Raw genomic sequence first — 22742 nt, forward strand, 5'->3', positions numbered from 1 at the left:
CCCCCCCCCTCTCTCTCCCCCCCACCCCCGCTTCTCACCATCTGTGTCGGTGAGAAGCGGGGAGAGAGAGGGGGGCGCCAAAACACACGAAAAAAAAAACAGAAAAGGCTGACTATTCAATAGTGCTGCTCATCCTATGCATATGTCCCCCCGCCCCTATTTCGCTTCTCGCCTTAGTTTTATGGTCCTCTACGCCATCTCTCGCATTACGCTGTTACCGCCAGTACATGTGTGTGCGCCCACGTTGCTGACTCACCTACGAAGACGGTACTACAAAGGTGTCAAGAGAGAAGGCGGAGTAGAAAGAGGAAGACGATGAGTAGTAGCGCGGACGGTATACACATCCATAGATTTAGAAGAGAGGGACCAAGGGAGCAGATCCGCGCATGTGCCGGAATCCAACGAAGAATTGTGCGTGTTATGCAAGACGGCACACAGGGAGAAACAAAAAGAGGTTAGCCGGTCAACAAAAGAAAGGCAAGGGAGGGTTCCGAGGTTGTGCACACACACGCACCAACACTGCGGCCGCAGTGACGGCAAGCATAGAATGGGGTGGAGCAAGAAAAGAAACAGGAAGAATGAGGAAAACGACAAAGAAGCGTGCGGAGCCCTTGGAAGCGGAAGGGCCGTGAAAGGGGGGGGGGAAATGTTCTCCACAGTAGATGCAGTCACTGCAGCTTGCAGCATGTAGCAGCACTCTTGAAGAGAAGAAACAGAGCAGAAAAGGAACCACAGTTGCCGAATGAGGAGGTGGGGGAGGGGGAAGAGCGGGCAACAGGCGCAGTAGTGCAGTAGAGGATAGAGAAGACACGGGGGGGGGTAGGAAAGGCACAGGCACACACCCACACACACACACACAGACAGACAGAGGTGAGAGCCCCACTAGGAGGGAGGAGGTCGTAGTCTTCGAAAAAGGAATCTGCCTCACCACCACCACTACCTCTTCCATTGCCCCCCCCCCCCCCCACCGCTCCCCGTGTGTGTGTGCACCTTCTTGGTGCCTCTGCATTCCATGTCTCTACCATCTCCCTTTTCATTTTTTAGGAGTGAAAAAGAGGCAAGTATCCTTCCCCCCAACCCTTTGTCCGTGTAGCAGCACTACCATGGCGTCCTTCACACCCTCCTCCTCCTCCCCCCTCCTCCTCCTCAACGCAGGTACCAAAGGTTATCCACCCACATACACGCATACAAATTACGGCATCCTGCGACCGGTGTGCTCTCCTCCTCCCATCACCTCTCCGGTCATTAGCCCCTCACCCCACTCGACCTGTCCTTCCTCCTGCGCGTCAAACTCACGCACTCCGAGACGAGGCTTACGCGGCAGTGGCGAGAAAGCGTTTGCCGCATGTGTATGTTGCTTGTGTCTCCGTCTCTGGCTCCGCACGTTTGGTGAGGGTGGGTCGGTAGCAATGCGCCTTATTCGGCAACGAACCCACGGAGCGCGCGGGGGGAGGGTGAAGACGCTACGGTCAAAGCGAAAAAAAAAAGATCCAGGAAGTGTGCTTGTTGGGCTTTCGTGCATTGTTAACAGCATTTGGGTTGATCTGAGTTTATGCAAAACATGCGTATCTTGCAGGTCCTCCAAAGGGGTAAAGTACAAGGGTGAAACAGGGAGAAGGCGGAGGCGCAGACGCGGTGGCCAGCCATGCGCAGCAGCACCAAAGAAAGGGGAGGGAGGGGGAGAAGAGCGACGCTTTTTTTTTTTCTTCTCCCCCTCCTTTACGTTAAATTTTTTTTTTTTCTCTCGATCGCCTTCCGCTTTTCTGTGGTGTGCGGAGACGGAGAGGGAAGGACGAGGTCCCTCGATAAACGTAGCGTTTGCCTTGTGCCCCCTCCGTTGGCTGCGGCGTGTTATGCCGTGTGCTCCTTCCTCCTCCCTCCCCATTCCTCCCCATTCCTCCCCCCTCCCCATTCCTTTCGTCCATGTGCCACTTTCCACGAAATGGAGACGCCTGGGAGGAGCACAAAGTCGCAAGTAAGTGAAAGCCGCGCAGGGAGAGTGGAAAAGGTGGCGGTGTAGTGGTGACACGAGTTGGGGGTGTGGGGGCGGCGATGATGGCGCACAAAAGAGAGAGAGAGAGAGAGAGAGGGAGGGACAAGAGGGGAAAAGCACTCCGGAATGGGCAACGGCGCGCCGCTTCTCCTTTTTCGTTATTACCTGGGGAGGAGAGGGGGAAGTCCCCTTCCTCCGGCGCAGTTCGCTTGCTGATGCGCACATATGTGACTGTGTGACCCTGAGCGTGAGTTACAGCGTGCGCGTGTGATGTATTACAAGGCCCATGGAGAGAGAGGCGAGGGAGGGAAAGGGAGGGGGAAGGAAGGCAGCGAATAAAATAGAGAGAAGGAAAAGCGAACTGGAAGACGAAGCACAGCGAAAAGATGAAAGCAAAAAGTGAAGATATACGAAAAAAGGCAAACCCACGCAAGAGGGAAAGGCCAAGCGGGGCTGATACGCGTGTTCTGCCTGCTCACTGTTTGCACACCTTCAGCTATAGCCTTCCCCCCTCCCCGCGGGCACTCATTTTACAGGCATACCCCACCGCATCGTGCGCAGGCGCTTTAATGCCTTTTTTTTTGTGGTGATGAGGGGGAGGGGGGAGGGGGTTAAACAACGGGGGTTGATGGGCTGCCGCCAGTGCCCTCGCTGCCTTTGGAGCTGCCGAGGCCCACGCAGTGGAGTGGGTGGCGGGGGGGGGGGGGGAAGTCACGGGCTTCGTTACACGAGCGCCAAAAATGAGTATGAGAAGCGGGCGTGTGCACAACTCCAACAGGTGAGAGGTTTGGAAACTGTCGTTTCCCTTTCGTATAAGTGGTCCTGCGCACGCGGCGCTAGGTGATGCTTCGAGCGCCACTACCACCGCCTGTCAGACGAATTGGGTTTGACGCCGTCATCCTCGTCTTGGCTAGCGAGGGAGAAGACGTGGTGACTGCTGGCGTAGCTAGTGTAGGGCTTCACGGGGATGCTGCTCACTGGCGGCTGGTGTTGGTCTGCTGCTGCGCTGTCGGCAGTGGATATGCGGGCTGGCCGGTCTCCGCCACGGTGGGCACCATCTCGGCTACGGCCATAGCAGAGGTGGCAGCGTCCCCACTCGAGGAGCTTCCACTCACGCGGCACCCCTTCCGCTTCTCTGGCGTTTGCTCGCGCTTCAAGACTAATTGACCGCCTCGCACGAGACCGAACGACGCCACAACCGACATGAACATGACGTACATCGCGCTGATTTGCTGCACGTTGTTCGCGTACTCGGCCATCGTGTCGAGGGAGTGCTTCTCACCTGCAGGCAGTGCTGCAATCATGTTTGCAACCAGGTTCGCTGCGATGGGCCCTACGGAGGCCTGCGCCGAAGCCTTGCCAAGGTACCCCACGCACACCAGCAGCTTCTCTTTCCACGGCATGCCACTTCCAATCTGAATCGCAAAGGTCACGATGAATCGCACGACCGTGCTGCACGCCATGCAGATGATTGCCCTAGGAAAGAAGCTGCTGTTGAAGATGGCCTTGACGTCAATCTTGGCCCCCATTGTGGCAAACAGTACCGGCATCATCACCTGGTTCCAGGACATGGCGAGCCACGTCGCCACGTACTTTTTATGGTCCTCATGCTCCATCCTGCGTGTCCGTGACCACATGTGCGCCACGGTGGCGGAGAAAAAGACGCACATGACACAGCCGCCTCCCGCGAGGTTCATCTTGTAACCGAAGAACACCATCGCATAGCACACGAGGAGAAAGATGGTGAAGGCAAAGTCCATGCAGCTGTTCAGGTGTGCACGGGTGTACTTGCCATTCGGTAGTCGGTGCGCCTCCAGCTTGATGAGCTCCACCACGTAGAAGAAAAGAATGCCAAGACCGATACCGATGCCGATTCCACCGATAAATTGCACAGGGCCGAGCACAATTGCTACAGCCAGCTTCTGATCATTAAAGATCAGCCCGATAATGAAGTTGGCGCACCACACACCGATCACGATCTCAATACCCACCGCCGAGAGCATGAGCGACAACGGGCCTACACCGCAGCCGTAGCCCATGTCCTGCAGGTACAAGCTACCTGGCACGACAACGGCCGGCGACACGATGCTGCACAGCATGCCTTGCAGGAACGCCCAGTTGTAGTTGTTGTTGTAGTTAAAGATCTTATTCGCGATGAGGCTATGCGAGATGCCCTCAAACACGAACGGCATCGTGGCCAGCAGCGCCGTTTGCTTCCAGTGCGGTATGATATCCTTAACGGCGAGCTTGTAGCCGGCACGGGCGAGAATCACTGTGAGCCCGAGCTTCGAGCAGATGTCGTACACCTCCTTCACGATGCCGTGCGTCAGGTACTTGAGCGTGGGGATGTTGTTCCACATGATCCCCACCCACAGCACACCAACGAGTGGCGGTAGCTGCAGGACACGGCAAATGAGACCGCCAACGATGGCGGACACGACCACGAGCACCGCCGGATCCCAGACGTAGCCGCCCGGCTCCACGAGCCAGCGGGGGAGCATGTTCCACAGTAGGAACCATACCAGCACCAGAAAGCAGATGCGAATGAATATGTTCAACGCGCGGATGGACAGCCGGCGTCCGCCGATCGAGACGATGAGCCCCTCCTTCCAACAGTAGCGCATCTCCCAGTGCTTCTCACCCTCGTCGCACTCGCGGATCAACGGCAGGAACCAGTTGCTGCCTGTGTAGGGCAGTAGAGAATACAAGTCTCGGTTTGCCATTGTATGCGTGACGTCCGCGATGTACACGAGGTCTTTTTCACCTAGATTATGGATCTCGTGCGCCAGCGGCAACAAGTGCGGCGGCAGGTCCTTGATGTACGTCTGGTTCACGAAGGAGTCCGAGTAGCACAAGGAGGTACTGAGGCTCCCAGATGAGAAGTCGTGGTGGCGATAGCGTCCCATGCTCTCCGGTGTCCGCGGCTGTGAGCAGTCAGCGACTCTGACGTTAGACGGTGGCACGGTCAAGTCGTGGTGGCTGTCCTCGGAGGCTTTCCACTTCACATTGCCGAAGCCACAAGGAGTGTGGCGGAACAATGGGGAGAAGGGCCGGCAGCTGCGGTCGGCAGGCTGCGCTGACAGGACGGTCGCGGAGATACCGGTCTTCTCTGGTACAAGCGGGTCGGCCACCATCTCGCTTTGGTGCGACTCCCCGCCTAGGGAGGTGCTGCGCGGGTCTGCGAAGACGGAGCCGCCGTCGCCGTCCGCGTAGGGGTGAGAGAGGTGGCTCAAAGACGGCACAACAGGATTGCTGTCGTGACTGGCCGCGCCGCCTTCATGTTGCGGCAGCGATCTGGCCGCAGACCCCTCATGAGTGTCACGTGAGGACATGAGTGCGCCGGTAGCGACATGCCCCGGATGCTGCCGAGGGTGAAGTTCCGCGTTCTCCGTCAAGCCATCGGCGTTGCGGTTGTCTTTGTCATGACCGTCGTGATTAGGCACGCTGTCTTGATGCGGTTGCTGTGGCGGCTGGTGCGGCGCGTGGTCGTCGGGCCCGTCACTCATTTAAAGTCGATCGGGGCACTCAAACTGACGATGAACCGGCGTCCAGAGGTGGACGCTCGCGCAGCCTGAGAAAGGGCACGCGTGTGGGGAGGAGGCGGAAAACAGGGGGGGGGGTAAATGGAGTGAAAAGTGGCGAAAGCGAGAGCAAAGAAGCAGCCAAGCAGAGAAGCAAAACAGCTGAAAATGTGAAGACTGATGGGGCCACAAATGAGAGAGAGCGCGCGAGCGCCGAAAACTAGTAGTGGCCGGGTAAGGGAGGGAGGTCGTCGTGAACGGTGGCAAGATCGACCCGAGGAGTGAAGGGGGAGGAGGAAACACTATGGGCGGTGCAGGTGGGAGGAGGAGAAAAGTAAGGGATAAAGAGGACGACAGGGAATTGGAGAAATAAGACGGTGCATCACGAATGCACGCGTGCTCGCTAGCGTCTGACGGCTTCTATTGATTAAGCACCGCACTCGAAACCCTCTTTCACCGGAGAGATGGAGAGAGAGAGGCCCTCCGAGTGGCAAGCCAGGAGGGAGGAGGGAGAAGCTGATCGGCACAGGAAGATCGTAGACGCGTCGTCGCTTGTTCTCTTTATTCTGAAGAAGGGCTCTTTGGTGGGTGTGAATGTGCGAGTTGTTATTCTTAGGAGGGTAAGTGAGGAGAAAGAGGCCAGCGAACAAGCGGAGCGAAAACAAAAAAAGGGGGGAGGGGGGGGGACGTGCCGTCGCGCACAAACAACGACAACCATCCTTAAGTGTGGGCAGTGACGACACCAATGCGACAGAGGGCTGGGTGAGGCACAGGTGCTCCACGAGATGCTACGACCGTTCGCGCGCATGTACGTACACGCCAAGCCTCCATGAAACATGCGAGCCTCTTTCTCCTTGAACGGAAAAGGCAGCACTGCCAATACATAACGCGCCACCGTATAGGAGACGAGAGAGCGTCAGGGCTGTCCGTTGCTCATCAGCAGACGTTCATCAAACGCCCGCGGAGTCCGTAGACATTGCGAACAGTGTGCGGATTGCAATGCTCGCGACGCTCACCATGAGCCGGAAGCGTAGCCCTGACCACAACGCCGTCACGCCTTCCTCTCGTATAATTGTCCTGGCGCAGTCCATCACGCCGGCGTAGCGCTTCTCATCCTTCTCGTCTGATGCTGTCAGGACGAGGCGACGGCTCACCACCTCCAGCGGCTGCGTGAGTATGTCGGCCACAATCGCCAAGCCGCGAGCCACTGCGTACGGGTACGCCATCTGCACACGCTCACTCACCATGACAGATGCGATGAGGTACAGACTGCGGTAAGTGCACACGGTTAGCGGCTCGACGGCGGCGCCGCGGTAGAACCCGCCCCATCCCTTTCGACGGTAGACCTGGCAAGCTGTTTCCGTGGCTGTGGAGTAGCGATACGCCTCCTCCTGGAGCGGCGAGCCTTGCTCCACCTTCTCTGCCTCGGCGTTCCCACACGTGCCGTCCGTCATCGCCGCTGTCTCGCCGCACCCGCAAACATCAGAGGTAGTACAACCAGCTGGAGCGATAATGTCCGCCATGTAGTTGGTCATAATGGTCTTGCGGATGGCGTTGTACGGAGTGGCCACCCACACCGCTGCACTCGTGGCCGCCAGTGACAGCGCCACTACGATAGGGGTGCTCAGCTGATTCGCCACATGGGTTGGAATCAGCCGCTGCAGGCACATAAACACCGCATTGGTGGCGAAGGAGTCAACAAAGCCACTCGGCAGCGTCAGCACCGCATCTGCCATGACACCGCGGAGAAAACCTCTAAGGCCCTCTTTGCGCCACAGGCGGCCGTACAGCTGCCAAATACCACGGAAGCCGCCAGGAGGCAGGCGGCCCTGGCGTACCAGTTCTCCCTCGACGGCGGTCAACACCATCACACGGTCAATCGGAGCCGCCACGGATCGCTGAAGAAGATCAAAGACAGCACGGATAAGCATGTCCAGCGCCACATCCGTAGCAGTCAGCTGAAGCTCTTGACCGCTGCCGTACTGCCCATATGTGGTGTCGCGACCTGCGCTACCCGCCTGAGGAGACTGAGGCTGCTGCTGCTGCTGGACAGACGGGGGAGAGGTGGCATGGGGGGACATGTTTTCCGTGTGCTGCACTACGTAACGCGTGCTAGGATGGAGAGAGAAAGGGGGAAAAATACGTGTGTGTGTGTGTGTGTGAAGGGCGTTTGGTACAACCCGATTTAGACCGAATCAACTCGGTCCACCTCTCTCAACTTGCGGCTGGGTGCCGCTGAGAAGTAAGAATGAAAGCGCGAAGGGATCGAGGAGTAAAAAAAAATAACTCCCGTTCAGCGTCAAGAGAGAGAGAGAGAGAGAGCGAGTGAGCGAGCGAGCGACGTGCTCCCATGTATGTGCGTGGGTGGAGCTGGTGCTACGGTAGCAATGGAGGGAAGAAGCACGGAGTCAGCAAACACACACACACACACAGGAAAGAAGGAAGAGACACTGTGATGGGGGATCGGGAGGGCAGCAGCACTGAATAAAGCAGCCAAAAAAAAAAATGGAGAGAAAATTTGAGAGGTGCGGCAGTAGCGAGAGAGGGAATCCCTTGCAACGGCGATCGTCGTCGGGGAAGCGGCGTGCTGAAGAGCGAACGAACGAGAAAGAAACACAACTCTGTTGGCGGTACTTGCGGAGTGGCACCAAAGCCAAAGCACGAAAGTTCTCGCTCTCTCACACACAGAGGGAGGGAGGAAGGGGGAGGGTGACGCGCACCGAGAGAAGCGAAAAAAAAAGAAGGAAAAGAGAGGGAAAAGATTAAGAAAGTTTAGTTGCCTTTAAATCTGTGAAGGAAACCTACCCGAGAAGGTGTAGATGTAGCGAGGTGTAGGCGTGTGTTCTTGTACTGGTGTCCGTGAAAGCGTAAAAGACGGCGACACAGGGAGGAGGAGGGGGAGGGGAAGAGAGCGAGAGGGTGTAGAAGGGGGGAGGGGGCGGTAAAGAGGGCAACTCGAGAGAGCGAATCAAACACAATAAATAAAGCAGCAGACACGTGGCACCTTCACTTTCCCTTTGTTCAACTTTGTTCTCTTTTATAGGCAACAGCAGCGAGAACGAGAGCGAAAGCGAGAAGTAGCTGCGCCAGTGTGCATATAGGACAGCGCGGAGAGGGTGTATGAGGAAGAGGAGGAGAAGACGATGTTGAATGAAGAGGGAAAGGCCTGGGCGATGTGGAGTGTACATGTATATCTGAATGAGGCAGTGTCCTCCTGCGCAAGTGTGGTATGCTCATAGGAGTGGGGAACGGTGGAAGTCTGAAAGCTGCGGCGCCACTGTCAACGTCTACGTGTGGAGGAGAAGTAAATGAGCGACAAGGACGACGTCTACCTCATTCAGCCCTTTCCCCGGTGCACGCGTGCTTGTGTGTTTGTTTCTTTCTGCTCACCCCATTGCACCGGCGATGGGGGACAAGCCGATCCATCAGCGCCGCAGCATCATGACGAGGGGATTTTCCTTCGCCTGTGCTTTAATATGGCCACGCTTGTGCCCGCTCACTGCGAATCCTGTCGACGATTCAGCACACACGCGTACCCACCTACGGTTTCCTTTCGGCCCTATCTGTGTTGCGGTGATGCTGAGCGTAGTTCTGGGCCTCGCCCTGTGCTGTAGGCAGTGAGATTGAAGTGGGGCTGAACGACTCCAAACAGTGCTGGTTGGGCCGGTTCCTTGACATTGCCGTGGTGCCACCCAGAGCTGCATAAGCGAACGGTGGTTGTCTGCGTATGCCTGTTGACTGGTTCGTGGTCGAAGAGACACGTTGGAAGAAAAATATTTCGTTTCAACCACGTGCGCATGCCTTGGCGTCGTCTGTATAGCTGCCACTCGAACCCAACAGGATTGCGTGACAGGAACCGCATGCCAAACCTGTTGCATCGGAATGGGAGAAAGAGGGGAGGGGGGGGGGAGAGGGTAGAGCACTGAATACCCCAGCAAGGAGGGAGGCTACGGCCTAGCAGCAGCGCAAAGCGTCCGCGCCGATTACGGCACGCTTTGCGCTGGCATCGACTTCACAACATCGCTCTCCCTTCCACCCGCCTCTCCTTGGTGCTCCGTCCTCTCTACACCACAGCACCAGAGAAGGATGGGATGGCTGGGTAGCCAGCGAAGGTTCGTAGCAGCGGCACCACCGAGCTCGTGAGCAGGCAGAGCGGCAACCCAGCGAACAAGCCGGCCACTCCTTCGCGACGCCATACCTGCACGGCGCAGTCCCAGCCGGTTGCATAGCGGCACCCACGGCGCACAGTGGTGGAAGTCTGAAACTGGGCATCGCTGTCATTGCCCACATTCTCTGCATCTACGGCGGGCAGCAACGCCATGCGCTGCCGAAGAACGACAAACGGACGCTGCAGGGCGTTGACCAATCCGGCAACCGCCAGCAGTAACCCCCAAGCAAAGAGGCGGTTCTTCCTAAGACGCAGTAGCACCGACCGCACGGACGCTGCGCCGGCGGTCGAAGCGTTCATCACCGCTGCATACCGCATCCACCGCGACGCCGGCTGCACCACTGTCCACGCGAGTCCAAGTGACAAGACGCGGTTAGCGAGATCGACATCAAGTCCGTTCATGAGAAGGCTGCGAATTCCCATCTGAGGGAGGACGCATTTCCACACTTCAGTAGCGCTCGCGTAGCGGTATGGTCGTCGCTGCTGCCTCTCTTCCTGTTGTTGTGAGGACTGCCGGGAAGGTTGGCAGACAGGTAGGGTCGTGTCCGCCATGTAGTTTACTCGAATCGTCGTCCGCACCGTGCGCAGCGGCCACGAGAGAAGACTCAGGACGAGCGTGGGTGCCACTGTCAGCGATAGTCTCATCCACCACGACGCCGCCGCACCACCAGCTCGACCGCTTTTGCTGAGCATCAACGGGCCAAGGCGCTTCATCAGGCTACGCAGGGCGGCAACAAGCAGAGCCTCCTCAACAAAGGTCGCTAGCACAAAGCCGAGCTCTGCTTTACCGCCACGTAAGAAGCCAGATGCGCTGCCCTCTTCCTTGTAGATGTGGCGCAGCCACCCAAAGACGCTCATACGGGCTGGACGCTGCAACGGGGATTCATCAGCAGTGACACTCGCCTTCGGTAAGCTGGAGTGAGCCACTTCCGTTCGCAGTTCCCCCTCCACAGCTGCTAAGCAGTCTAGCCGAAGCAGGGCGACCTTGGCCACAAAACTAGCCGACGCCGTGGCTACCGAGTTGCTCAGCAGCACAAGCGCCGTCGTGATGTCTTCCATAGTGATTCTGCTGCTCGCCGGCACGTTTTCTTCCTCCAGGAAAGCGTTGATGCTCGCTTCTGTCAGCCGACGGTGCTCCTCATCTTCGAGGTCGTCCTCCGCGTCGCGCTGTCGTCGCAAAGGGGAGTTGGCTGCCCCAGCTGCATGAGCATAATGGGAGGAGAATGCTGGCGCGGACATGCGAAGCCACGGTTGCGTAAACCGATTGGTGCGTTGGTCCGTTGCGCTCCTGTGCGAAGAGAGATGCGGGCAGGGGGAGGCGTGAGGTGAGGAGCGACGTTTGAGTCACAAAAAAGGGGGGAGGGGGAGGGAAACAGAAAAGAAGGGTGCAGAGGCAAACACCGAAGTCGTCTTGAAGGGAAGACGCAATCGGGGTGGCGCAGGGGACAACGCAAAAGGCGTGTAAGTCGGCGTGGTGCCTTTTGCGTGATGGGCTTCTCACGCAGCCAGGCAGGGCGAGAGGGGGAAGAGGGGAGGGAAAGGCGAAGGGGTGATGCAGCGCTGCGCGTTGAAGGCAGTGGGGCAAGGGGAGGGGTAGCCTTGGATGGAAGTCGTCCTCTTGCACCCCATGCCAACCTCCTACCTGTCCTCTCGTCTCGCTCTCTCTCTCTGTTTCCCTTCCGCGTAGCCGGCGCACCTTCGCCTTCCGTGCCTCCTTCCCGCGCGGTGCTAGTCGCCTGCCTTGTGCACCGTTTCTTTAGTTGTTCTTTGGTCGATTTCCTTTGCTGTTCGCTGGCGTTGTGGCGCGCGCGTGCACACACGCCTTCCTGCATTCTCCAGTAGCCAAAACAGATGGGGGTTGCCGTTACAAGTGGCGATACTGTTCTATTACGCCCTTCGTGGGAGCAAAAGAGAGCGACGCTCTGTCAGGGCATGCAGGGACGATACGGGCGTTGCATGAGGACAAGGAATAGCAGCTCGGACAGATACACGCACATGTACCCATGGGCCCAGAGAGAGGGGGAGACCCCCTCACACGAAAGAGACGTAAAAGAACGTTTGGGGGTGGCAGGGGGGACGAAGTGGGAGAAGACGCAAAAAAAAAAGAATACGAATGTCTGCATGAAGCAACAAGAGAAAGAGATGCTGACGGCTAGGCGGAGCGAGCAAAGCCAGCAACCATCCCCATCCTTGCACGTGATACGCTTTGCGCGTTTCGTTGTAGTGCCTCAGTAAGGCTCCACCTTTGGCAGGACGCACGATATCGGCGACTTCGTCACTGCCAAACCAGCCGAAATCACCGTTGATGTTACTATGAGGCCGTAGCCACTTCCTGCGCCTTCTGGTGGCGCTGCCGCTGATGTCCGCGGAGAGGCTGGTGCAGTCTGCCCTGGTGTGATGGCTAGCGACCCAACCACAGTCATCGCCGACTCGGCGCGGCCCTTCAGGAGCGTCTTCAGGTAGTTCCAAACGTCAAAGTGCAACCCGCGACAGAGCATATCTTTTCACCAGAAGCGCTCCTCGCTGCCGGGCACAGAGTCCGTGTGCTTCACGTAGGCAGCGGATGACGCTGATGCTGTTCCACAAGACGCTTCAGATGGCCAAGAATTCTCTTCACCAGCGACAAGGTGTAGCGACAGCCACACTCGAGGAGGTAGAGCGGGCCCACCACCGACAAGGCAGGGAATTTATGGGTGAGGCAGTTCGTGGTTGCCCAAGCCCCAGCAAAGTGCGGGTGCATCGATGGAGCGGCGCCGTGGGTGCTACTGAAATTGCCATGGCCACGCCTAGTGTTTTCCTCGGACGTTCTCTGACTCGCCTCGTCTGCAGTGAAGTCCGTCACACTGCTGACGATGATGGTGTCCACGGACGCCTGCATGGACGTCACCGTCAGATAGGTTAGCGCCCTGTGCAGGAGTGTGGTGGCCAGGTAAGCATGTTGCATACTCAAGTGCACTTGGCGCGAGTTAGGGGATGGCGGCGGTGCGCTGCAGAACATGCTTGGTGAAGAACAGTACCCCCCCCCCCTGAGCACGGCGTCGTAATGGAGTACGTCCGTCCTCTGTGGTTCACGAGGAGGCGGAGACTATGGGTGGGTGAATGGTGAGGGAGCAGCAGATATCCAGCTTCGGGGAAATAGCGAGAGAGAGAGGGAAACGGAAAACAGTAGTGCATACAATGGGGGGGGGGGGGGGGAGGGAGGGAGGGAGGGAGGCGGCTGTTTTGTGCTGCTGTTTCGGCTAGCGCAGGCGCTACAGTGCTGCTCCTTGACAGAGAAGAGGGGACGCTCCTTGGCGCTGTAGTGGACTAGGAGGTGAGAAGAGGGTGGGGGAGAGAACAGAACAAAAGGACGTCAAACCCGCGCGCGCGTGTAGAGGCATGTACGTCGTCTACCCAGCGCCGTAGAATCAGGAAGCACAACATAGAGAGGGGAGGTAAAGAGGGAGGGAGCGAGGGAAAAAGGGGTGGAGAGGATAGGATGGGGAATGGAGGGGGAGGGGGGAGAGAGAAGTTGCGCAAAGACCAATCAAAGGCACGAGAAAAGCAACTCGAGGCTTAGCCAGGGCCACTAAGACTGCAGCAGTTGCCAACGACTGCATCGATGTATGCGTGTGTGTGTGTGTGCAAGTAGCATCCCTATTTCCATAGGGCTTGCACATGCTGACGTGCACGAGTACAGTTGCTTCCCCAACTCCTCCCCATTGCGTTGCACATTGTTTCGCTTAAATCTCCTTATCTTCTGCGCAATTTTGTAGCATTTCGCGTCTTTACAAGCCGCCTAGTCAACACCGAGCAGCTCGTCGAGGAAGGCCTCTGTGTTCAATACATGCTGGTGGGCACCGCCGCTCTCACCGATTGATGGCACAGCCTCACCACTGGGAAAGGTGGCTTCTCCAGCACTCACGTCAGGGTTGCCGATGAGCCGCAACTTCCGCCCTTCACCGCATAACGCCAGAAGGGCCGCCCGCTCGGCGGACGACAGGACGACACCCTTCACCTGCAGTGCTCGCCGCACGCTTGAGTACAACTTTGGTACGTGTACCGGCGGCACACGTCGTAGAACGGTGTGCAGCAGCAGAGACACATCACCGCTTGCAAGTGCCACACTAAGCGCGTCAGCCCAACTGCCCACCCAGCGATCGTTAATGATGCTGCGGATGACATGACGCTGCCGCGACCAATTCAGTGGTACCGCGGTACCAGGGATCGCGACGGCGCACTGCCCATCCGGCACCGGCATGGCAGGCGTGGAAGGAGACCTGTCTGCTGCGGCTACGAGTACCGCAGTGGCCACCTTCTCCGCGACCATGGCCGGTGACTGAAAAGATGTGGAAGACAAGGTGGCCACTGGAGAGGTCGCCGTGGCTGACGCCTGCAGCATCGCTAACAACAGCTTGTGCGTCATGCTCTCCGTCGGATCCACGGCATCGCCTACGCGGCACCGCCACATAGCCCACAAGTCCAAAACGGCTCTATTTTGTGATGGACAGCGGCGCAGGGCGTACGCAACCTGTGACACAACAAAGCCATCGAGGTAGACGTCTGGGGTCTCGTGAAAGCACGCCAGCGCCTCTGCCCAACGGCTGGCCGACGCGAGGAGGAAGAAAATGCGTCCAAGTGCGTGTCTCAGCGACAACGACGTCCGTGCAGACCCTGGCGGATGGGGGCCAATGCGCAACGGCTCCGACGTCGCCCCTGCAGTGACAGCGATGTCGGGTGGAGATGCATGTTCCACCTGGTGGTAGGAGTACTGCCGAGCAAAGTTCCACAGGGCCAGAGCACCCTGCCACGATGCACCAAATGGCCTGGCCACTTCGCACGCGACGAGGCCCTTGCTAAGTCGGTGAACAAACGGGAATGCGTCTACCGGCGTGGGTGTGGGCGTGAACAGGCGACAGCGAGAAGGGCCCTTCGCCTCGCTGATCAAGTCCTGGGTCTCTACACCCAAACTTTCCGTGTCCTTATTGTAGGGGAGACCATCACGAACGCCGTGGCTCAAGCAAAGCTGCAATGCTGTGATCCAGTCGCCTCGCGACGTGGCGTTGTCGATGCGCCGCAGCAGTCGTTGAAGCGATACGCGAGCTGCGCGGTCCGGTGCAGTGGGCTGATCCAGACTAAAAGCCCGCGGCTCCGTTGGCGGCGGGTGTAGTGCTAGGCGCAGTGCTGCCCAGGTGCTACCAAGACCCTCACTCTCTACAATCCGCTCGTGCCACACGCGGAAGGCTTCCAACGCATTTCTACTGTCTGCTGGAACGGCAGGGCTGCAGTGGCTGCGAAGACGCTTTAAGTCATGCTCTGCGTCGCTGAATATTTTCCTCAGGTGCACGTGACTTAGTTCTTCTGCCCTTTCACCATTATCCCTTCCAACGTTGTTCGGCGTCGAGGAAGCGTCACAGAGAGCGGATTTGACGGTCTTGCCCATCAACGCACACGTAGAGGTCGACAACAAGAGTGAACGCACCGCATTTCTTCTCGAGAGCGGCGTGGGGGCACTGCGGAGGCTGTTTCTGCTGCTTTGCATTGGTTTACCCTCGCAGACCGCGGTGAGCACCTCCGTCCACATACGCTGCCACTCGTCGCATGTACAGTGCATGTCACGAAGCACCAGCAGCAGCAGCGCCACTGTCTCTGCCATTGTGCCCATATGATGTCCCGTTGGAGTCACAGAGCTCGCAAATACGCACTTGGTCAGCTGCTCCACTGCCCCCTCCAGGAAAGAGGCAAGACGTCGACGGTGGACCTGCGACGGACTCTTACTCGAGGCGGTGCACTCGTTGCAGCACCACAGCCACTGCCAGAGAAGACGCCACCACACACGCATAGGCGACGTAGGGTTCTCCTCGCACATCTGACCATTGCTGATAGCGCTCGCGGGAGTGGTGGCACGGCCACTCTCCATCTCGAAAAGAAGCAGCAAGTCACGCGTGCGCATCGCATCGCGTTCCACAACGTGGGTGAAAAGGGCGAGCAATAGCACCAGCCGCGGAGACGTGACAGGGTGCATAGTGCGCCACCACGCCTGCCACGCAGCCGTGCTGTAGCCGCACCACAGCAGAAGCCAAACAGATGCCTCTTGCAGTGATACGAAGATCAAAGGAGCCTCCACGCCCCCGTCAGTGTCCTCAGAAGCCGTCAGCGCACTGGATCTGCGGCGACACAAACCACTTGCTGACGAAGCTTCCCATGATGCTTGCACATGTTGTCTGGCGGCGGTGTCTTCTTGCTCGTGGAAGCAGAGTACCTCCAGCGCCTCGCGCCACGCTCCGGTGCCAATAAGCTGACACATTCGCTGCTGCACTGGCGACATCGCAAAGTGCGGCTCACTCGCACCTGTGTGTAGCGGCGGTGAAGAACATGACGGTGCTGGACGCATACAAGCGTCGCCGTTCGCAGTCAGTGGAACATCGGCACCTGACGCGTTGACTGACGTGGCGGCCTCGATACGCTTGGTGCTCGACTCCCCACATGTCGTGGCGCCGTGAAATTGTCGTCGCCGGCGGTGGCTGATACAGCGCTGGACTCTCGATGCTCTCGACTTCACTGGTGCGGCAAACTGCGTCACAAGGTGTGCATCTACACGATGTGCACCACTGTGAGAGGTGGCAGGCATTGGACCTGAATTGTTTTCACTGCCAGTGCTCAAGTTACCCGCGGGAGCCGGTGGTGACAGCGGTGCGGCAGGTGGTGGTGAAGACGACACCCACCGTCTCGCGGTGCGCAGTGCCATGATAACGACATCTTTCCTTTGTATGTCACTGAGCTGAGGAACGGCAAGCTTTGCGTGGGAAGACGTCAGAAGGCGTCGCTGCAACGGCAGCACGCTGCCAAGGCGTTCGGACGTTCTGCCATGGCGCAGGTAGGTTGCAATTGAGCTTCTCATGGCTCTACTTCACAGCAGGAAGAACTACCCATTCGATGGCGGGGCGGGGACCTACTCAAACAGGCACTGCTCGTGGGCATCTGTGTTCAGCAACCTTCCGTCGACTGTGTGTGCCGGTGACCCAGAAACGCTGAAAAGGGAAAGGGGGTGGTTACGCCCATGGTCACTCGGGGCATAGTCTTGTGAAGGCACCCCAAGCAGAGACGCAACCGTAAAGGGAGGAAGGAGAAGGAAAAGAAAGGAGCGAGAGAGAGAGAGAGGCAGGTAGAAGAAAAGCGAAGGGTGTGGTGCGATTGAGCTAGTAACGCGAACATGTTTTACCTGTGTGTGTGTGTGTGTGTGTGTGGGTGCGTATGTGTGTGTATGAGGCAGGAGGATTATGCAGCGAAAATGAATGTCCCATCATCTCTTGTGCTCCAGCAGCCTTGGGAGAGGGGGTGTCTGCCCCCCCCCCCCCCCGGATGAACAGCACAAATTTTTACAATGTATCAGTGAGCACACGTACAAAGCACACACAGAGACGCAGCAGGGCTCCAAAGGAACTGTGGGTTTTCATGTGCACACAGAAGCGTCAGCGGGTGCATGCACACAACTGACCCTCAGCCCGCTCTTGCTGTCCGTCATGTTCATGCGTGTATATACATAATTTCTCCCCACCTTGCAAACTACGAGCGCGAGAGCGTTGACCCTTTTCTTTGTTTGTTTTCCTCTCTCTTGCTCATACCGCCGCAACGTTAAGCAGTACAGGCATGTGAGGATTGTTCCCATAGCGGACAGAGGAGGCGTGAGGGAGTGGAGAGAGGGACCGAGACACTTGACAGCGGCAGAAGAGAGTCCCCCCTCCCACACACACAGGCACACAAAATGCCCACAGAGGCTAGAAGTACAAAAATTAACAACAAAGACAAAGACAAAGAAAAATAAAGGCAATGGTACATGTGAAGGGGAGGGGGAAGGGAGACACACACACCGGCACACACAGACAGGCAAGGGCATGGCGTATGCGCCTGCAAAGTAAGGGTGGGCGGAGCCTTAAAAACGGCGCGTGTGCGCGTGCCTGCGTGGTTGGGTGTGTGTGGACAAGGTCGGCGGTGAAGCTCAACGGAGAGGAAACATCGAGGAGAACCAAAACAACAACCACAAAGACGAAAAACAAAAGAAGGAACATACACTCGCGCGCCCACCCACGACGTGGCGCTTCTCCTCCAGAGGTGAGAAGGGGCGGGGAAGGAGAGGAGGGGAAAGGAGAGGAGGGGATTGGTTCCAATCAGTGTCACTCAAGGAAACACAATTCACCTGCAGAGATCTCGGCGTTGGCCAACTCTCACGGACTAATTGCCTTATCTTACCATGTCCCCTGCCCTCCCCCTCCTCTTACACTCACAGACTTGGTACCGTCATATCGCCTCTTTGACGACATCGACGACAGTGCTGCTTCCGCGCCGATCGTTTGGGTGAGGTTCACCTTGTGGTACGTTTTGAGGGACGGCAGGCTGTTCTCCGTCAGGTCTAGTCCGGCACCCTTGCGCGCCTCCGACGTTGCCAGCCCGGTCGACCACGGCGCGAGCACTGGCATGGACCACTTCGTGCGTGTGTGCCACGTGCGGAACGGGTGTCGGTTGTTGCGGATTGGCTCCTTGTCGTACGGGTCAGGGATCCACTCTACGTCGCCCCCGATGTGCAGGTGATCCGGTTTGCCAGCGCGGAAGGGGCCATAGGTCTTGCGCGGCTTCTTCTCCGGCTCCCCCTGAGGCATCCACTTGGGGTAGTCATGCTTCACAGGGCCGGTGCGGAAGTGCCAGATGCGGCCGCGGTTCGGCTTGTCGCTGTACGGGTCAGGAATGTGCTCGGCAGCGCCGCCGAGGTAGCCACAGGGACCGCCAGCCTTCATGACACCCGCCCGCGGTGACGGCCCGGTGGTATCGCCGTTGTCCTCCAGCATGTGCGGGTACTCGGAGAAAAGGCCGCGCTTCAGAGGGCAGTTTCGGGTAAACATGGCCGTCTGGCGAGGCAATTTGCTCGGCTTCACAGGTCGGCCAGGCTCCGTGTCGAGCGGCAGATACCCCATGCCGCCCATGTCTGTCCCTCGGCCCAGTGCAAAATCCATGCGGTCGCCGGCGCTGCGGTCATTGACATGGTGTGGTTCAATCGGCGCTGCGTACGGACCGCCACCCGAGTACTCATACTGAAACTGACCGCCAGCGCGGAGGTCATGGAAAGGGGCACTCTCGCGGGTGATATGATCCTCCTCGCAGTCGTAGAGGTGATGCCAGTTGGTCCAGTGCCGCCGGTTGTCCCAGTTCTTGGGACGGAGGTTATGAATGGTCTCCAGGCGACCCTCCGTCATGATGAAGCGTTTCGATTGTGTATTTCTAGGTGAAGAGCTGTGCGTGCGCGCGTCTTGAAGCGCCGACGGAAAAACTTGAGTTGACACCTGCGGCGCAGGGAGCGAGATGACTAGGCAGACTTCGGCAACACCGCACAGAAGATGGAGCAGTGACAAACAGCCTAAAAGCACGACAGCGGAAGGAAGCAATCCACCTACGTAACGGCGTATTGGTGCGTGTGGATATGCTGGTGATGATGTGGGATGACAAGGAAGGGGCGTCGACTCAGAGAGGTGCAAAGAGGGAGGAAGAGCAAGTGGGGGAGGGAGAGGCGGAGAGTAGAGTAGACGAAGTGTGCATCAGAACACGAAGGGAAGAAGCACGAACGAGTACCGCACAAGGCAGGCATCAAACGCACCCCCCTTTTTGTAAATCAGCACCGCTAAAGCGATGCGGCTCTCTCTTCGCGCCTCAGCGTTCAGGGCCGTACCCTCTCTCCGTGCACCGCGCATGTACGTAAATTGTGGCCGCTTCCTCGTTTCGTCCCTCCGTTTCGGGTGTTTATTTTTTGCTTTGGCTGCCAACGGTGTGAATCGAGAAGCTGCTCGAGACACCCGCGAAACACAGAGAGAGAGAGAGAAAGGGGGTAAACTGTGAACCCATGGCAAAGGCGGAAGCATCCGCCAGGAGGAAGGTGCAGGGGCTTCCTCACTCAGTTCAGCGAGATGGAGAGGCGAGTCGCTTCGCCCACGCATAGTAGTCATTTTTTTTTTTGCTCCTCTTCCCCTCGCATCTGGTCTCACCGAAACCCCCTGCTCTCTTGTTGGAAGTGCCCCACCATTGGCTGACCTAAACCAAGTGCCGGGGCTGAGCGAGGTTCGCTAGATCCATGTGCGATACCCCGCATCGCCATCGCGTCAGCCGGCGCGGCAAGCGGGGTGTGCTCCTTCAGTGTGATGCCAAACTTCTTCTCAAACGCGAACTCCTCGAACTGGTAGATGTAGTCCTGGAAAACGTCGCCGATGACGCCATCGTGCAGGCAGAAGTACGGCATCTGTGCATCGTGCAGCGGGCGAGAGACGGACACGTACTCCGTCTGCCCGCTGATCATCTGCATGCGGCGATAGCGATCAAGCTCGATGCCAAAGTAGTCGAGCGTCTTTGTCGCCACCCGCGTCGCGTGTCGCTTTACGTCACGGTTCGACCAGTGCGCCATGCGGCGCTGATCAAACTTGCCGTAGTACTCGATTGCGTGCGCGGTGCCAGAGCCGAAGATGCCCAGCACCTTCTCCCCCATGGACGCCAGTTGCGAGTCGCTTGGCGGCTTACCCGTGTACAGGCCGTTGTGCAGACACAACGCGGAGCACAGGGATGGCAGGCACTGGCTAAGAGCACGGTGCACCCAAATGGCCCTCATCTTAGGGAAGACGATGTTGACAGCGTCGGAGCTGAGGATGGCGAAGGGGCTGTACAGAAGCCAGTGCGGGTGGAGCAACACATTCTTTGTGCCGTACGTTTGCCGCTCCATCATATTGTCGATAGGATCGAACTCCCGTGTTACAGGTTCGGAAAAGTGTCCGCACTTCCAGTACCACTGAAGCAGCTCCATCACACGACGCACCTCAGTGTACACCGGTAGTTGATCCTCCTCCAGACACTCAAGCAGGTACTCATCCAGTCCGTGAAGCAGGCCCCACGCGTACGACTGCGGCGTCATGAGATGCAGGGTAAGGTCGTCGTCGACTTGGTCTGCCTGCGGTATTCGGACGCAGAGAAAGTCCGGGTGCAGATACGAGAAGCCGCGGAACTTCTTGTGAAACGCGTCACGGCGCTCGATGTCAAGTAGGGAGGACGGGGACAAGGTGTCACACTGACGCGGGGTGAGAAACAGGCCTGAGCGGGTCAGCACGTGTGCAGCCATGTGACCATTCGAACGAGGCAGACCCATCACCACGATGGGGTCGTCCACTGCATCCTCCTTTGCGATTTCGTCACCATTCAACCGGTACACCTCCTCAACAGCGAGCCGTTGTGCCAAGGCGTTGGTTAGTCGGGAGCGCAGCAGCTGACTACCATGTTTTGTAGTGCCGGTCTTGTCCTGGCATGCACGGCACAGCTTTTTCCACCAGTGCGCGTGAGGCAGGTCTGCCTCGGACGGCACCGCCACATTGGCTGTGGCGCACGCCTCCGTGACGACAGCGTCAAATTCAAAGCTCTCCCGCGCGGCGCGCGAGGTGAAGGTGTTGAGGAGGCGAGCGGGCCACGATCCGCCGCGGACTACGTCACGCACCCCCGACATTGACTTTAGCCCGATCATGGTTGCTGCAGCTTGATCAGCGGAAAGAGGTAGAAAGAGGAGACAGGTATTAGCAGGATGGGAGGGCCTTCGTGTGCATGCGTATGACTGCGTGGCGCGCACTATACGGCAAATCGTAGCGACAGGGACACACACACACACAACAGAATGAGTGGTGGGTGCAATAGGGACAGCTTTTCAAGTCTTCTGCGCAGTGGCCGTCCCTCTTTCACCGGTGCCAACGAGAAGTGTTGCCGCAGCATCGTCGATGCAGTCAAGCATTAAAAAAGGAAATGGAGAGAAGAGACACAGAAAAGAAATACAAAAAAGGAGAGGAGGACTGACTATGCACCCTTGGTGAACAAAGCGTGCATACGTAGACACATCCGTGCATGCGCGGATGTGTGGAACAGGTGGTGCCGGTTATAGGGAGAAGAAAGGCTAGCGTGATCCGCTCAGACTGCACACGTATGTTCCCACAAAGGCGCCCTGCTCTCCATCCCCTGCCCTCATATGGAAGCGTCTATCCCGATATGTAAGGGAGAGAACGCTGAGGGCTGAGGACTGCAGAAGAGCATCAAAAGAGACGAGGGGTGGAGGCTACAAATCGTTGCACTCCGTCCTATCCTGTTCCCTCCACCCTCCTCCGTGCCTCTTCGTCATACCCCCCTCACCCACCCCGGGAGCGACACACGCGCCATGAGACAGGGTCGATCGCTTCCACTGGCGAGCCAAGACGGCATCGCGTGCACAAGTGCCTCGCTTACCCTCTTATTTACTTCTCCTCCTTTGTCATTGCTGCTGCTACTGTTTTTCTTGGCGGTGAGCCTAGACACGCCGAAGAACAAACAGCAAAAAACAGCTCATTGCTGTGTGGCCTTCTTGTGCACAAACCTCTGAAACAGACAGACACCGAAGAGCAGAAAGGTGAAGAAGGGGATGCAAAGGGGGAGGTAGGTGCAACCTCTCTCCCTTTCCTCTTCCTTCTTGGCTTCCATCCTCTACGCCTCTGCACTCTTTGATTTGAAGTCCCAAACACTGCAGTCATGGTAGCATACCAACAGACACCAAAGGTAGAACGCAGGGGGCAACAAGCTTCAGTGATAACACACAAGGCAGAGATGGTGAGAGAGGGCGAGCGTGTACAACAGGCAATCCTGACGTCAAAGGCTGAGCTACCACCAGAAAAAAAAACGCGTCTAGACTCTCACCAGAGTCACCAGTACAGGGTGCCTCAGAACGAAGAAGAATTTCTTTATTGTCTGTCCACGTGCTGCCCTTCTCCCGACATCCTACGCCGCACGTGCACACGTAAGGTACCCGCACGATCACAAGGAGAAGAGGAGGAGGACAGTATAGGACGGCGCACCGATAGAACACCAACGAAAATACTCGAAGAGCAAGCCGCGTGTTTTCCTTTTTTCCTTCCACAGAGAAAAGGCTAGACGGAAAAGGAAAAAGGGGGTGAAGAGAAACAAACAAACACAAAAGAAGGTGAGGTGTGCGGGGGTGGGGTGGGGTGGGGTGGGGGCAAAGCAGAAAAACAAAAGGAAAGAG

At 57.7% G+C, this 22742-nt stretch overlaps 6 protein-coding genes across 6 annotated transcripts; all 6 read right to left on the bottom strand.

Annotated features, from left to right (window-relative positions):
• Positions 1-2967: 2967 nt before the first annotated feature.
• Positions 2968-5325, bottom strand: LBRM_14_0960 (conserved hypothetical protein; the record flags this gene model as incomplete). Its single annotated transcript, XM_003722919.1, has 1 exon — positions 2968-5325. One exon carries the CDS (start codon positions 5323-5325, stop codon positions 2968-2970), a length of 2358 nt encoding a protein of 785 aa, XP_003722967.1.
• Positions 5326-6464: 1139 nt separating this feature from the next.
• LBRM_14_0970 (ADP/ATP mitochondrial carrier-like protein) lies at positions 6465-7595 on the bottom strand (the record flags this gene model as incomplete). The annotated part of the gene is made up of 1 exon (XM_001563335.1): positions 6465-7595. One exon carries the CDS (start codon positions 7593-7595, stop codon positions 6465-6467), a length of 1131 nt encoding a protein of 376 aa, XP_001563385.1.
• A 1982-nt stretch (positions 7596-9577) lies between these two features.
• On the bottom strand, positions 9578-10921 carry LBRM_14_0980 (conserved hypothetical protein; the record flags this gene model as incomplete). Its single annotated transcript, XM_001563336.1, has 1 exon — positions 9578-10921. The coding sequence occupies one exon, from the start codon at positions 10919-10921 to the stop codon at positions 9578-9580; it is 1344 nt and encodes a 447-aa protein (XP_001563386.1).
• Positions 10922-13460: 2539 nt separating this feature from the next.
• On the bottom strand, positions 13461-16562 carry LBRM_14_0990 (conserved hypothetical protein; the record flags this gene model as incomplete). The annotated part of the gene is made up of 1 exon (XM_001563337.1): positions 13461-16562. One exon carries the CDS (start codon positions 16560-16562, stop codon positions 13461-13463), a length of 3102 nt encoding a protein of 1033 aa, XP_001563387.1.
• A 1345-nt stretch (positions 16563-17907) lies between these two features.
• On the bottom strand, positions 17908-18909 carry LBRM_14_1000 (conserved hypothetical protein; the record flags this gene model as incomplete). Its single annotated transcript, XM_001563338.1, has 1 exon — positions 17908-18909. The coding sequence occupies one exon, from the start codon at positions 18907-18909 to the stop codon at positions 17908-17910; it is 1002 nt and encodes a 333-aa protein (XP_001563388.1).
• Positions 18910-19688: 779 nt separating this feature from the next.
• Positions 19689-21206, bottom strand: LBRM_14_1010 (conserved hypothetical protein; the record flags this gene model as incomplete). The annotated part of the gene is made up of 1 exon (XM_001563339.1): positions 19689-21206. The coding sequence occupies one exon, from the start codon at positions 21204-21206 to the stop codon at positions 19689-19691; it is 1518 nt and encodes a 505-aa protein (XP_001563389.1).
• Positions 21207-22742: the final 1536 nt, after the last annotated feature.

The sequence above is a fragment of the Leishmania braziliensis genome, chromosome 14 (assembly GCF_000002845.2).
Source record: "Leishmania braziliensis MHOM/BR/75/M2904 complete genome, chromosome 14".
NCBI lineage: Eukaryota > Euglenozoa > Kinetoplastea > Trypanosomatida > Trypanosomatidae > Leishmania > Leishmania braziliensis.